Source organism: Phalacrocorax carbo, chromosome 3, assembly GCF_963921805.1.
Source record: "Phalacrocorax carbo chromosome 3, bPhaCar2.1, whole genome shotgun sequence".
In the NCBI taxonomy this organism is placed as follows: Eukaryota; Metazoa; Chordata; class Aves; order Suliformes; family Phalacrocoracidae; genus Phalacrocorax; species Phalacrocorax carbo.
In genome coordinates, this window is record NC_087515.1 from 11,140,412 (window position 1) to 11,155,110 (window position 14,699).

At 44.3% G+C, this 14,699-nt stretch overlaps 1 protein-coding gene across 4 annotated transcripts in view; it reads right to left on the reverse strand.

The window, feature by feature from the left end:
* Positions 1–8,046: 8,046 nt before the first annotated feature.
* SMYD3 (SET and MYND domain containing 3) overlaps positions 8,047–14,699 on the reverse strand; it is a 424,925-nt gene continuing 418,272 nt past the window's right edge. For all 4 annotated transcript variants that reach the window (XM_064445827.1, XM_064445826.1, XM_064445825.1 and 1 more), the window contains one exon: positions 8,047–8,769. In XM_064445827.1, the coding sequence (XP_064301897.1) occupies positions 8,668–8,769 (102 nt within the window). In that variant the 3' untranslated portion in view covers positions 8,047–8,667. The remainder of the gene's footprint in view (positions 8,770–14,699) is intronic.

Here is a 14,699-nt window from a genome sequence, read left to right on the forward strand (position 1 = left end):
CACCTGAAATGTCTGATGGAGATGCAGTTAGTATGAGAGTACCAGGGTACTGAAATACTTCCACAGTGATTAAATTTTTCTGGGACTGACTTCTCCACCCAGTAATATGACCTAGGAACTTGTGAAACATTTATTTATTGCCCCTCCGAAGAATCCCTGGCTTGCATTTACGTCCTGTTAACAGTTCGCTTTCCAAATTTTTCCATATGTTTGCAATATGCACTGGTTCAAGAGGCAGGTTTCCCAGCTCTCTGTGACAGGTTAGTGTAGACATTAAAGTCAAACCTTGCGAGCCTCCCTAGGAGGTCATTGCAAAGTTATGCTTAGTTTCTTATTAGGGTGCTTTTAAGGCCATTCTGAGCAGGCCATTTTCACGGCTGTACACCACACTAGCTGTGGCACATGGACGGTGAAGCTCCCACAGCTGCAGGGAGGTAGGACCGAGGGGAGACAAAGGGGATGGCAGAACCAGTCCAGGTCCATGGGGGCGGGTGGACATTCATAGCCTTGCCAGCAATTTAAGAGCAGAGCAATACCAGGTGAGTTGCAGAGAGGACGAATGTGATGGTGCCTCGCTCACCCCTACAAAGGCACAGGACACGCAGTGATACCACCCGGCCAGAGGCCTGTGGCAGAGACGCTGTCTCATTTTGGGATCCATTTTGTTGTCACACTGGAAGCAGAAAACCCACTGCGGCTAGGGGTAAAAAAACTTAACACCCCAAACCCCTATAATCAAATAGTTGTGTCAAAGATAGCTATGAAGATTTGGGCTTTTTTTTCCTCTTCCTCAAACAGGAACTTTGAGTAAAATTAACCCTCATGCTAAGCCATTTTGATCTCTTCATAAGCTAGCACCATAAAGTATGGAGGCTGTTATACTGCCTTATCTTGCTGGGATTGTAAACCTTTGAGCTTTAAATTCCCCCTGTGACCCTAGAAATTCTTCCCTGGCAAGACAGAGTAGGTCTGTCTTTTTTTTTTAAAGCACACACTGAAGTAACAGATGATTAAACCCAAAATATTCAAAGTGTTTTAGATGGGAAAGCTGTAAGCCCATTTCTCTAAGAAATCATATACCCGATCACATCCTAGATTTGTTTGGCTGCAAGACCTTGCTGGCTGGCCAGGAGCTGGCCCACTTGCCATCAGTCGCTTTGTGCAGTGAGTTTTTGCTGCAAGAACATTCATATGGCACCTGAGGTATGTGGCAGAGCTGGGTGAAGGCTGGCACAGGGGCACTTGTGCCAGGCCTGGGCTTCTCTGCCTGGGACCATCTGCCGGCCTCAGGCAATTCAGGGTTTCCAGACTGCATAAGCTTTTTCATGGGAGCTGCAGATGGTAGAGGGAATTCAAGCCTAATGACAGCAAGGTTCACTTTCCTCAGGTGACTTTTGCAAATCCCCCCTCCATGGGCATCCACAGACCCCAGGTGGCAAAGCCCTGCTCCACAAAACAACAGTGACAGCTGAGCATGACTCACTGCAAATCCCATTGCAGGGCTTTAGGGAAGGCAGACGGTGCCAGACCTAGCCTGGCTCAGCCAGCACCTGGGAGTGATGGGCACAAAAATAAGCTGCTGTCGTCCAAAGCAAATGTAGAGGCTGAAGACTTGTCCTGCTTAATTGTTGTTCTATGACACTCACCAAGAATGGAGCAGCAAGCCAGAGAGTTCCATGCTGCTTCAGAAATTATTATTTTGGAGTCTTTTTTATAGAGCTTTCTCCTCTCTGTACAGCTTTCCCTGTGGTAGAGGGCAGGGAAGCGGGAAGTGCCCTGCAGCTCACGCAATGCTCACTGCGGCAAGAGGTGGAGGCCCTCAAAAAATGCTTCCTTTGTCCTATACTGTGAAAAATGCAATATGCTTTAGCGTTGGCTTTGGCACATTGCTGCATTCCCCACGTGTACAGGAAAGGTGGACGCTGAAGGCATCAAATCAGACAGGAGGAACAAAATCCCTGCCTTTGCTCAGCTCATTTGGCTCTGGTCTGAACTGAGAAACCTGGCAGCTAAATAACTGTCTGAGAGAGCTTGGACAAGGGGAAAGAGGTCCAGGTTAAAGCGTGTGTGGGTCATGGGCTAGATTTGAGCTCATCTGTACCTCTGCAGAACTCTAAACCTACATGAATTCTGCAGCTCTGCAAACCCCAGCCAGGTGGTTGTCAGCAAACTGGCCTTTTTCCAGCTTATGAGCAGGACAAGCACCTCTCTCCCAGCCCCCAATAACCATAATTTCTTGAGACTTAGCGGCAGATTTCAAAGGGGTGTTCCACAGCAGAGGAGATGTTAGTCCCTTGATGAGCTTTCCACCAACTTGGAAGGACGTATTTTGCCAAGACTTTAGATTTGAATGGTAAAATGGGCAGCTTTGTGGCCTGGGTGTATCACAGTAGCATTACATCGATTGCATGAAGAGCTTTGGGGCTCTGATGAAATGAACTTGGACAATGCCCATCTAAAGGGCATCCATCTTCCCATCTACCAGCCACAAAGCAAGGTAGCATTTTTGCCTGGTGGCTGGCAGGCTGCCCCATCCCAGACCTGGGATCAGTATTCTTCAGGTCTTTCTGGTTTTTCAGAGGCTTTCCTTTGTCAGTTCAATGCATCTTTGCCAATTCCCTTGTTTTCATGTTGAGCTGCAGTTTGACTTGAGTAAAATAAACTGCAAATAAAAGAAAAGCCCAGCAATCAGGACAGACCTATTTTCAGAAAATACAAAATAAAATTTTTGTCTGCTTTTCACAAATTACGTAACAGTCCCTGCAGAAAACATTTGGTAAGGGATAAAAAAGTCTTTGTATAATCTGACCTTTTAAAATACCATTATTTACTGGTGCCTTCAGCCACAGATGTTCAGAAATTAACATTCACAGCTTTTGACTGAGAATTGCCCTCATCCAGCATTTCTGTTACTATGATGGGAAGCGTCACTCCCTAGTAATGGTATTTTGATCACGGTCCTATATAGGGCATAAGCTGGGTATAAGACATTAACAAGATTAAAGAGAACAGAAAAACAGATATTGGCAGTACCTCACTGAAGAATTCCTCCCCAGAGCTTGACGTGACTGAAAAGGAGACTGAAGTACAAGGGCCCTTGCATCCAAATGGGTGAAATGGGATTGCCAGGAGAAACAGAAGCAAACCTCCAGCAGTCAGTGACTGCTCCCTTTCACACAGTCCCCATCATCCCTACTACTCCGTTTCCCAGACCACCAGCTGTCCCTCAGCTGTACGGCTACCGCTACATATATGGAGGCCAATTCCTCTCTGCAGCAGTGTGATGCCTACAACTCTCTCCAAAGACTACAATGGCTTTTCCATCCTCACTGTGGGCTCCTGCGGTATGTTGCTGCCAGTGGGAGGGATGGCAGCTCCGTGACTTTGCAACACCTTGCTTGGGTGTCCCCAGCTTGGCGGGGGGGACAGGGAGGATCAGGCCAGACCTCCCCTCTATCTGTTCCATCACAGGATGCTCAGCGCCACACCTGGCACCTACTACAACAGGAGGGCAACACTAAAAAGGTTTCATTAAAAGGAGCTTCATTAAAAGTAAACAGGCAAGTACAGCACAGAGCAGAGCACAGAGCCTGGAGGAGGGGAGGAGTGGAGCTCTGCTAATTTTCTCATCAGATGCCCTTCTCTATTACCATCTCCTGGCTCCTGCTCTGAAAGTCAAGTGGAACTGTCAAGAGGACTCATCTGTGATTTAAAGTGCAGCTTTCCTCCAAGAGGTATGTAAAATTGCCACCTTCCTATTCTGAGGCTCTGGGGACTGGGAATCAGAGCTGCTGAATTGGAGGGGCGGAGGAAGAAAGCATTGCTCTTTCCTGCAGTCTCGTCAGCCCCACTAGGCCAGCCCTTAGCTGAAACAGAGACAGGAGAGCAGGCTCCTTAGCTCCAGCTAAGGAGACCAGCAAGTGCTGCCTGCCCAAGCCCAGGAGATGGGGGGGAACTTTAAGCAAAGAAGAGATTGTGTCATCCTCTTCCTGCTGTCCTGGGGTCAGCTGGAAGAAGAGATTGTGCTCTGTCCTCATCAAGGCACCTTTGGAGTTAAAAAGGACTCAGGCAGGATGCTTCAGCCCTGCCTGGTTGCTGTGAGCCCCATCAGTGTTTGGTTAACAAGGAGCTGGACCAACTGAGACTACCCAAAAGCTTGTGTGTATGTGCCTTTCTGTGCATGCCTGTCTCTGTAGTTATATAGAGATATATTTAAAGGAAGGTTAATTGGTCTCCTGGGAACTATAAAGAACTTGTTAGATTCCTCTGTGTGAGCAGTGACTGTATGAAGCCTAATTACTAAGCCTGAGTTATTCTTTTTTATTTTTTTTGGGGGGGGGAGTGGGGAAGGAATCTCTAAGGTCCTTATTAAAACCTACAAAAAGTCTAAAGAATGATGGAATTAGAATTGATTTGTCCATGTCGATCACAAGTGCAGAGCAAATAAAAGTGTTGAACTTTCCCCATGAAATGCTAATGGGGGTCATATAGGCAGGGCTTACACATTACTATTGGGGGATAAACAGAAACCACTGTGCTGAATGGCAAGAACAGCAGACTACAGACTTTCAGGTAAGGCACCCTGTTTATGCTTAGGACAGGAAAAATACCCACTTATGTTCTTATATCGATCATTTTACAAAACAGCCATCTAAAATGTATTTTCAGGCCGACTGACTTTGTAAAATCAGAAATGGAAAAGAAAAGGACTTTTGTACGGCAAAATGTAGTTTGACAGGAAGTAGAAAATAGCCATTTAAAAAGAAGGTGGGGGGGAAGAGGAGCTCTAACATGGATGTGCTCTGAAATGCCCAAAAGCATTTGCCTGGGATTTTTTGACTGTGCTTTAGAATCTGCTGAAGTGCTCTGGGTGGGGACCAAAGCTTTCTCTATGTGGAGGATGAGGCAGGGGCAGCTCACAGCATTTTCCCTTTGTGGCAATTCAATTTTGCAGGAACTCTTAGACAATGCTTGTAATCACAAGAAAATACAATGATGCCATTCCATCCCGTGCATCCCACAGTGACAAAGCCCAATTAAGGATGTCAGTCTGACCCTGGCTGATTTGCCCAAGGCCAGACACAGTTTCTGGTGCAGGGGAGAAGCCAAGCCAGAATGCTACATCCATAACTGTAAGACCTTCCTTCTTCTCCTTGTCTCACAGGAGATTTACTTCTGAATCAGGGGAAAAAAAAAAAATCCTTATAATTGGCACAGCCTCTGTGAAAAACAGAACTCTGATCATTGTCTTGCAGTGGCCAGGGACTATTTGGACTGTATGTGGAAATAGCCTCTGTGTTTTATAAATATGTTGTGTAAAAAAAAAAAAAAAGTCCAAGACAAGCTAGCTTAAAAAGACCTACCCATCAGAGAACAGGGTTGCAGCGAGAAGCAGTGAAAGGGCTGAGCAGTGGGAGAGTTTTGCTGGCATAAACCCATGCACAACGCCACACACGGGTTGATAGACTCAAGGAGGTGACAGCTCTAAAAAATTCGTTCACTGAATTTTCTCACAAGTGTCTTTACTTTCTACTACCTTTGCTATGCACTGCAAGGTCTGTTTGCTAAGGGCTCAGAGTTTTTACTTCAAACATGAGGTCAGCATACCTTGAGGGTATGGATACAGAGAATTACACTGTGCTTAAAGAAACAGCACAGTTTAGGGAACTTTTTTTTAAAGACAGATGTTTTGTTCAACCGGTATCAATTATTCTCAACAAAAGTGTATAATCTTGGTTTTTTCTGTGTGTTGGTACTACTTTCCTTCCAAACACGTACTACAATGCAATGCTTGCTCTAAGTGCAATCTAATATTGTTGCTTCTGGACTATTTTAAGGGATAGTGACAAACCAAATCAAAAGTAACTCAAAATATATTTCTAAACTTTGTGGTCAACCCAAATTACCATTAGTTTCCAAAAGGTACTGGAAAAGTCCCTGACCTGCTGACAGTAAGCAGCAAGCCTGCCAGCATTACAGATAACTGTGCAGTCTGCCTCTCTCTGACTTTAGCATCTTTATCTTGGCAAGCTGATACCACCTGAAAAATTTGACAGATATTATTCTTGAAGGCTGAAACATGATGTCTGTGCAAAGACAACTCCAGCTACTCTGAGTCTGAGCTGAAAAAATAAGATTACTTTATTTGAAATGAGTGCTTATCTAATGTTCCTTCCTTGCTGGCATGCTTGCTTGCTACCACACTTTCAAATGATGTATTTAGCTAAATCTCTTCACAGTCCCCAGCCAGCCTTCTTCGCAGAAAACAGTCTGGAGTGGGAACACTGTGAGAGAAAAAAATCTACTCGCAACAACCTCCCCTGCAGCATCAGCAGCACAGCTAGCGGTGGTAGTACATGTGCCCCTCCAAGGGAAACAGCTCAGTAAATGACTGAAACCAACCAGAAAACTTGACTCTTTCCTTGACCAATCTGAAAAAAATGCAAGTTTTGCACCAGCAGTAATGAATGTAAAGCATGAATTATGACCCCATACTAAGGAATCTCCGCAGACCAGCACAGAGAAGGTGGCCAGGCAGGGCAGGCAATGCGGCGGTGCCCTCAGGACAGTGACCTGTAAACCTGAGCCACAGACCAACCTGGGGCCAATTTGGTGTCTTGCGTCACTCAGTGAGCTGCGGATCAACCTCCTATAGCCCTACGCACACGGCAGCATGCTTGCCGGTGTGATGCTCTGCAGCCAACACACTTTTCCTCCATTTCCCATCTGACAGTCGTTGAACTGTCTCATTTGTACATTTTCCCTAAGCATCTGCTATAGACCGCTGCTGGAGAGAAAATACCATTGTAGGTAGAGCCTTCAGCTTGCTGTAATGTGGCCTTCTTCACCTGACATCAGGTAACTCTGCCCCACCCCTAGCGCCCATCTTCCCCTGCCATGCCCTTGTACAAGATGCCCCAGAAAACAGTGCTGCAGTTCATACATACAGCTGTGTCTGCATACACGAGAGCTGGCGTGTCACCTCCCAGTACACACTGCACAAACTAATGCATCGTCTTACCTTCCATTCTGAAGTCCCTTCCATTTGCAGATCTTAGTATTAGATAAGTAATCATGAGATAACAAAAGCATCATCTTTATGCAAAAGCACATAATTTCTAATATGCATTTCCCCTTTTAAAATCAGAGAAAAGCTTTTGAAGGCTGGGTACCCCTTCACATTTTCTGCTTGTCCATGAGTGATGCCATTACTTTGTCAGAAATCCCAATAAATGCAAAGGTCTGACCTTTTCCCCCCGATAATTTCCTCTTCATAATAGCAAGAAGACCCAACCAAGCAGTGAATTTCTGTGAGGATTATTGCACTTCTTGGGTGGCTGATAGGACTTGGCCTCTGGCATCAAGCCATGCTACGTGCTCCTGGAATGCACTGCATCTCATAGGTTATTGCTTGCATATTACTGCTGGGCAAGTGAACGCTCCACGCGCTGGAACACATTCAAACGCCTTGAAAGGAGATATCTTCCTCAGCGTTGGCGTTCATGTGCTGTGGCTGTAAATTACGCCCAGAGTGTTCATTTTCTTTTTAAATGTGTTCTCGTCTCATAATAATTAATGGTGTCAAGTTACTGGTGTGAAAAAAGCCTGACTTTACAACGATGGATTAATGAAATAACAGTCATGGCTGGAGTAGCAGCAATAAACTGTTAGCGAGGAGTGACACACCTGAAGTGATACTTTCAAAGGCCTTAAATTATTTAGGTTTCAATGTTCCTCATAAGTATTTGGCTTTTGTTAACATTTGTTTCTGTGTTAAAAACGGAAGTCAGCAGCTTTGGCAAGAACAACTCTCTCGCTGATGAGTGTGGGGAAATGGGGCGTTCATACTTTCCGGGACGTCCTTCTCGCCCCCAGGGATCACTGTCTGGGGAAGTGAAATCCAAACCCCACAGACTCAGAAAGATCTAGAAACCACACCGCCAAGCTCACAGGTCCAAATCTCTCTCTTTTTAAAACTCATATGAAGTGAGAAACTCTTGAAACAGTCAAAATGGAGGGGAACAGAGTAAGCAATTTCCACATAGATACACTTTTGATTAAATTTTTTATTCAATCCATTTTAATATTCAATATTATGACATATGAAATGCAAGAAGAAGAGGAACAGAGCCCTGCAGATATATTGGGAGGGAAGAAAATCTCATTTAGAACATTGGTAAACTTATTTGATGTCAAAGAGCACTAAATCAGGCTTTTGGAAACCACACTTAAGGGCAAGGCAAAGGGAAAAAAATGTATTCTCTCTACTTATAATATGTCTGACACGAGATCCTTAATTGCTGCTATAAACTAGTATAAAAAAAATGACTGGATACAAGTGGAATTCTATCACTTTGTAACTGATGAAGACTCTATGCATTTCCCAATACTTATTATCAATTAAATTAGGTGATGTAAATTGATAATTAGGTCCTGTCAATTAGATTGTCTGGTAGGAAAAAAGATCCTCTGAAAATTGTGGATATTCCTCCAAACACCAGCTCAATTCAGACCATACCGCAAAACTAATAAATGCTAAACATTTTTGTAAAGCAAGTCAGACCTAATGAAAAGACACCAAAATTATCAAGAAGCTTCCCAATGCGATATAAAACATTTTATTTCCTTTCTCCCTGAATATTTTGTTTTCCAGACTGGAGGTTTTCTTCACTGTGTTCTCATGATGGCCTCACACTCTTCCTTTATCTCCATCAAGGCTTGCACCAGGCTGTGGTCTGTCCCATGGGTCACCTTCATAATATTATAGGCCTTGAAGAGAGAACAGGGACATTAGTCATTGCTCAGACTATATGAAGGGGCTGGTCACTGCAGTGGGGCTGGGATATATGTACTGGTCCTCAAGTGGTTGGTAGCTGGGGACTTGAATGCATGGCGTAATAGAAATAGGAGTGAAGTATCCCAAAGTGTATAATGATTTGTCCCTGACAAAGGAAGAGGCACCGACACATTATTCTTAGGTGATAAAGCCCACTCATATGTTGCACAGATGGATGTTTGGAATAGTAGAGGAAGATATATTTGCACTGAGGCATGAGGGCCATTTTAATATTGGACAACTACAGCACCCAAGGTTTTGACACGTTATTTAAAAGACAGCAGTGACGTTCATGTTTTTAGTAGCCTCAGTGTCCTGTAAATAGAAATGGTTTAATACTTAACCAATGGAACAGAGTGCCTTAACTGTATCAGATGGAACGATGCATAGCATCAAACAAATGAGTACATTAATAGTTTCACTCTAAAAAGGCATGCAGGGGAATGGGTCCTTGCTGCTTTCCCAGGGATTATTTTCTCCGTATGTCAGTCATCTTCTATTGCTAGGCCAATTTACACTTGCTGATATTGCCTGTAGTGTTGCTGATTCTGTGCCACAGATATGTCTGAAATGCTCTTTGCCCAGCTCATGTTTAGATCCTCACTTTTCATATGACACTTCTGCTTCTTCCTTCTATTAAATTTCTCCTGCAAGGAAAGAGGTACCAGATGGAAATAGATTCAGCACTTCTGAAGAAAGAACAAGGGAGCTAGAAGTGTACTGGTAGGAGAAAAGACATCAGAGATTTTTCCTCATCCCAAACTGAAGAATTGCCAATAACTAAATGCAGGCGGTGTTTCAGTGGGTTCCTGGTCCACTCAGCTGACAAAATTCAGATAAATCAGCTTTGGATTGCAGAAAAAGGATCTTTTTGGAAACAAATGTTGAGGAAGGGGCCTCATTTAAATTGGAAAGATAAAAATAAAAATAAATATATTCTTTGGGGTAATGAATGCAAGCCTACTTCCAAATTCTAGAGACTGGCAAGCATATGGAAATTCTGGTACAGTTTAGTTTTGCTTCAAATTAGCTAATACTTAAAGGGAGAAGGAGGCAGCAAAAATTTGAAAGATCGAGTTGAAATAGCAGTCAAAACAAATCAGAGTGTGCAAGGAGCTCTAAAAGAGTCAAATGTGTTCTGAGCTACCACAATGCCCTACTACCAAATTATAAAATTCTCAGAATAATACAGAACAATGGAAATGTTTTCATCACTATTAGAAATGACCAAGAAATGTGAAACGAAGTAAGACATCCTCAATTTTTGCATATTTCTATTTTAGCAGAAATACAAAGCTGGTCATAGTTTTCCAAAATGTTTGCAAGTAGGTGATAATTGTACTCCCTGAGAAGACTACCTGAATTGTTCTTATTGTTCTGCTTTTCCTAGTTCAATATATTGCATAAACGCTGTAAAGAATAGATCATAAAAGCATTTCAACATAGTGGAGTGTGAGGTAGTAAGCTGTACAAGAACTTTTTTTAAAAAAAATAAATAATTGAAAACATAGGGTAAAAAGCAAGGATAAGACCTAGTCCCTTCCTGGCAGAGACAGTGGGATGGAGAAAGATGAACACTTGCATGGTATAGGAATCCCTGGACGGTGCAGAGCAGGATAGCTGCAGGTGGGATCCCACGCGTGTTGCAGTGCAGCAACACGTAGCTGCAGCCAGGCTAACTAGGAAGGGACAGTATCACCCTAGAGTGAAATGGCCAGGAGGACTGGCTGTGGATCCAGACAGAACTGGTGCACAGTGTTTGCATGCCCTGGCCCAGAAAACTGATTTGTTGTGAATGACCTGTGCCAAGAACTGTGCATTGGGATACATCTGCGTCACGGTCCGGGGGCAGCTGACCTTGATCTTCAGCCCACCTGCAGGACAGAGGTCAGGCTAGTACTGATGGACCTGGACACCCTGATGCCCAGCCAGAGATCTCCATATGGATATACCTCCGCTAAAAGGCAAAAATCGTTAATATCAAACCTAATCTTGAGATAACACTACCATTGCTGACTTCTCTCTCACCTCCAACATTTCCTTTCCATTTCCTTTCTTTCCTCAGAATGGCTGATAAATGCACCCAGGCTTTATCTTTTTGTTTCCTCAGGGAGAAAATCATTCTCATGCAATGTACGGTCTCACACGCTGCAGTACGAGTCAGAACCAGCTGCATCCAAGTTAGAATAGCAATGACTCCTGTAATCCCCAAATTAAACCGACATTAAGTTATGTAGATGTTTTTGCAAAGGTCAGTGCAAAGCTGGGGATAATTTCACTTCCAAAGCAAGGAACTGTTTTACTGGGAACATGCAGGCTCCCTGGACACTCCCCTGCTCTCCTAAATTGCAGAGGCCAGAGTCAAGGCTGAGCAGAGTCTTGTGGTCGGTGTGGTCTTCCTCTCAGCTAGAAGAACAAATCTAATTATGAAAAACTATAGTAATCGCAAGACAGCAACACAGGCCACAGTGTCATCAACCACATACTGTCTCCCTGAAGAATCTAGATCCCGTTAGGTTAGTGGTATGACTGTTGCTCCATGAATGCAAATGAAAAGCAGCACAGTCATTTGTGTCTGATTTGCATGGGGGTGGGACGGGACACCCATCATCGCAGCTGCGGGGAACTGTGAGCAGATGCAGGACGGCACCGCTCCATCACAGGGAAACCAGAAAGCAAGTGGCCACATGCCAAAATGTCAGGAAGTGATGGCTAGCATTTCAGAGGCAGTATCTGTGGTTTTCCATCTCTCTTGATTGAAGGGGACACTTGTTAAAGCAGGCATAAGAAAACCAAAAACTATCACAGTTACTATCAACCACAGCGGGTAAGAAATTCAGCATCTGAAGCAAACACCTAGAGAAGGGGGATTTCTTCAGTGTTGCTGTGAAATCTGGGAGGGATTGAACCCCAGTTCCTCTGCTTTTTGCCTCTACGCCAGAGATTACAGTAAGAAGGGAAATGATACCTATTGCAGGCCTCATGAGGCAAAACAGCCATGCCCATCAGCTCATGGGGGGGCACAGGTGCTCCTGTGACCGTGCCAGCGACGTGCAGGGTCTGCAGGGGAAACTGGCTAGTTGGTGTCATACATGTGTGCATCCTCCTGCCTGCCTGCTCCCGTCCCCACCAGCCATCGCCCAGCGGCTGGGCACCGCTGCCCTGCTCAGGAAAGTGCATGGGTACAGGGAGCCACCACCACCACCGCCGCAGCCCAGAGAATGGAGCAGCAGCTGAGACAATGCCCTGCAGCAATCATTGGCTCATCAGGCTCATCAGAGCCTTCCCCTCTGCACCCTGCCAGTCCTCCCAAACCAAGTCCAGCTCCACTCAGGATACAGGCAACCCAGCAGGTGAGCTTACAGTGCTCTGAAGGTAACTAATGACACCTAACAAATATTTATACTAATGAGTGCACCTCAGGTCAAATCTATACACTTGCTAGGGGCTCCCATGAGGTCCAGAGATGCAGACCCCTCCTGGCCTCCCGCAGGAGCGCTGCTTCCTGGTCAAGAAGCTTTCCTCTTCACAAGACAGCTTGTTGCAGCTTTTGTTATTAACACCTTTTACAGTCATTCCAGGCTCTTTAAATTACATTTGTCAGACTGGGCTCCATCTCCGGTCTTTTGCTGACAAAGGTTTTCCTGATCTATAATTTCATTTGTCCTTCCACCATTACATTTTTCATATATATATGTATATAAATTTAAAAATAATATGTTGGTTTTACAATAAAGGACTATGTTCAGGTTTTATTCCAGAAGTGGAGTATTGCCTCTCTGTAACAATTCTATTTCCAAAACCTGGCAAACTAGATTCTGCAGGGCATAATATACTTATAGGGGGTGATTTCATTTTAATGGGTAACATAAAGCCCTCAACATTACTCAAGCCTTCTTTGGGGATAGAGGGCAGACAGCTAAACCCAAAGGGCACTAGGAGGAAGGTGCTTATGGCAGTGATTCATTTTCGGGTGGCACAGAGAGCAGCAGTAAGGGCTGGGCTGCAGAGCTGTGTATGAAGATCTACTGGTCTTAACAGACTGTGCATCTGTTGCAGAGGCTGTCAATCCCCAGCAGCTCTGAGGCTGTGCCTGATTAAACAGGATTTATATGAGTGAGGCGAATTTCACTCAACTCTCAATTCCTCTGCACCTTCCACATCCTTCTCCTTAATGCCACACTGAAATTAGTCTGACGAGGGCTCCAACAGGGTGCTATTCAGTGTCAGAGTGTATTAAGAAGAGTAATGAAGCAGAGAAGGTAATCGAGTTTCTGCTCTGAGCATGTGGCATGCTCTGTTGACACATCTAATCACAAAGGGCCAAACTGTGTTCTCATATAACTCTAGGACATTATCTGAGTTATATTAGGAATCACAAACTCGCAACAAACTGGGAATTATATCTTGTTCTAATTTGTTCCAATATGGACACCAATGAAGGGAGTCAGTTTCAGATCTCATCCAAAGAAGCATCGTGTCTTATGCTTACAAGTTGCATGGAGAAACAGGGTGACGAAGGTTTTCCTCCTCTCAGCTGTGCTCCCAGAGAGTGGGAGTTCAGTATCTCCCTGTCTCACACATGTGGGTGAAAAGGGGGAGGCTGAACAGAGACTAGGCAAAACCACAAGATGATTAGTTTGTAAAGGGTTCTGCACCTCAGCTGTAAAGCTCTTACTGTGTCCTTGTGGACCACTAATGGCTTGGAGACCACGGCCAGAGACGCACTGAGGTATGGCACAGGACAGTAAACAGCACCTTATTCTCCCTTTTCAGGTAAAGAGGAGATCACAGCCTGAAAAAAGGCTTCTGTGTTAGGCATTGCTCAGTATTCAAATGACAATACAGTAGCAGTCTGGCTTTTGCAGTGGGCAACTTCGTCACTAAAAACATACGAAACTGCATCACAACTTCCACCTTCACTGATGAGCAGCATTTGGGTGTCTCTAAGGGAATCCACTCCACTTTAATTTAATGCAGCATCATATTAGAAATGCAATTAGAAGAATATATATACACATACATGATATATTGCAGCAGTGTCAATGAAAATAGAAGCTCCTCTGACTGGGGTCTCACTCCATGTGCTAAAAAGGAATGTGTGCATGTTGGGAAATTACAAATACTATGGGGGAAACAGCAGAGCAGATTACCTGGCCCATGACAGATAGATGACTTACTTCTGAATAATGCATGGAAAATAGAATTGAGTACTCTTCTATTTGCTTTCCAATGATCAGAATTGGCCATAATTTAAGTTAAATATATCAAGTGAAGAATTAAGGTACCAGGACTTAGTAAGACTGGCATCGTATTAAATACTAATTATTATTTCAACATGTGGAAATTATCAGTTCTTAAGCTTGCATAATTAATCAGATGTTAAAAACAAATATATATGGGGGTTGAAAAAAGTAAGTGCAAAACAGTAAGTTATCTAGAGAGTCATGACTGATATTAACTTTATAGGGGATCCAGGCAGGAGTAAAAACCACTTCTCTCCCCCAGTGCAGACATCCATCCCCTTCTATCCCAAGAAGCTGTCCTAACTCTTTGTCACAAGACTAGCTCTTCATATAGTATGGATGTTAAACAAAGGGGACATACAGCCAACTTCTGCACTTCTTTCCAATGCTGGTGCCAGCACTGGGGCCCGCTCCTGCCCAGCAGCAGCAGGCAAGCAGCTTGGGCCCGGTGGCTTTCTGCAGCACTCAGCAGAGGCAATGAGGAGGCTGTGTCAGGCACTGGGGGTCGGCCAAGAGACGAGAGGGGGCACCACACGGAGCATGTACTGTCTTCAGGCCAAGCTGACTACAGGACAATCAATAATACAGGGGAATAAGTGTAAGACCTCTTTGAGGGG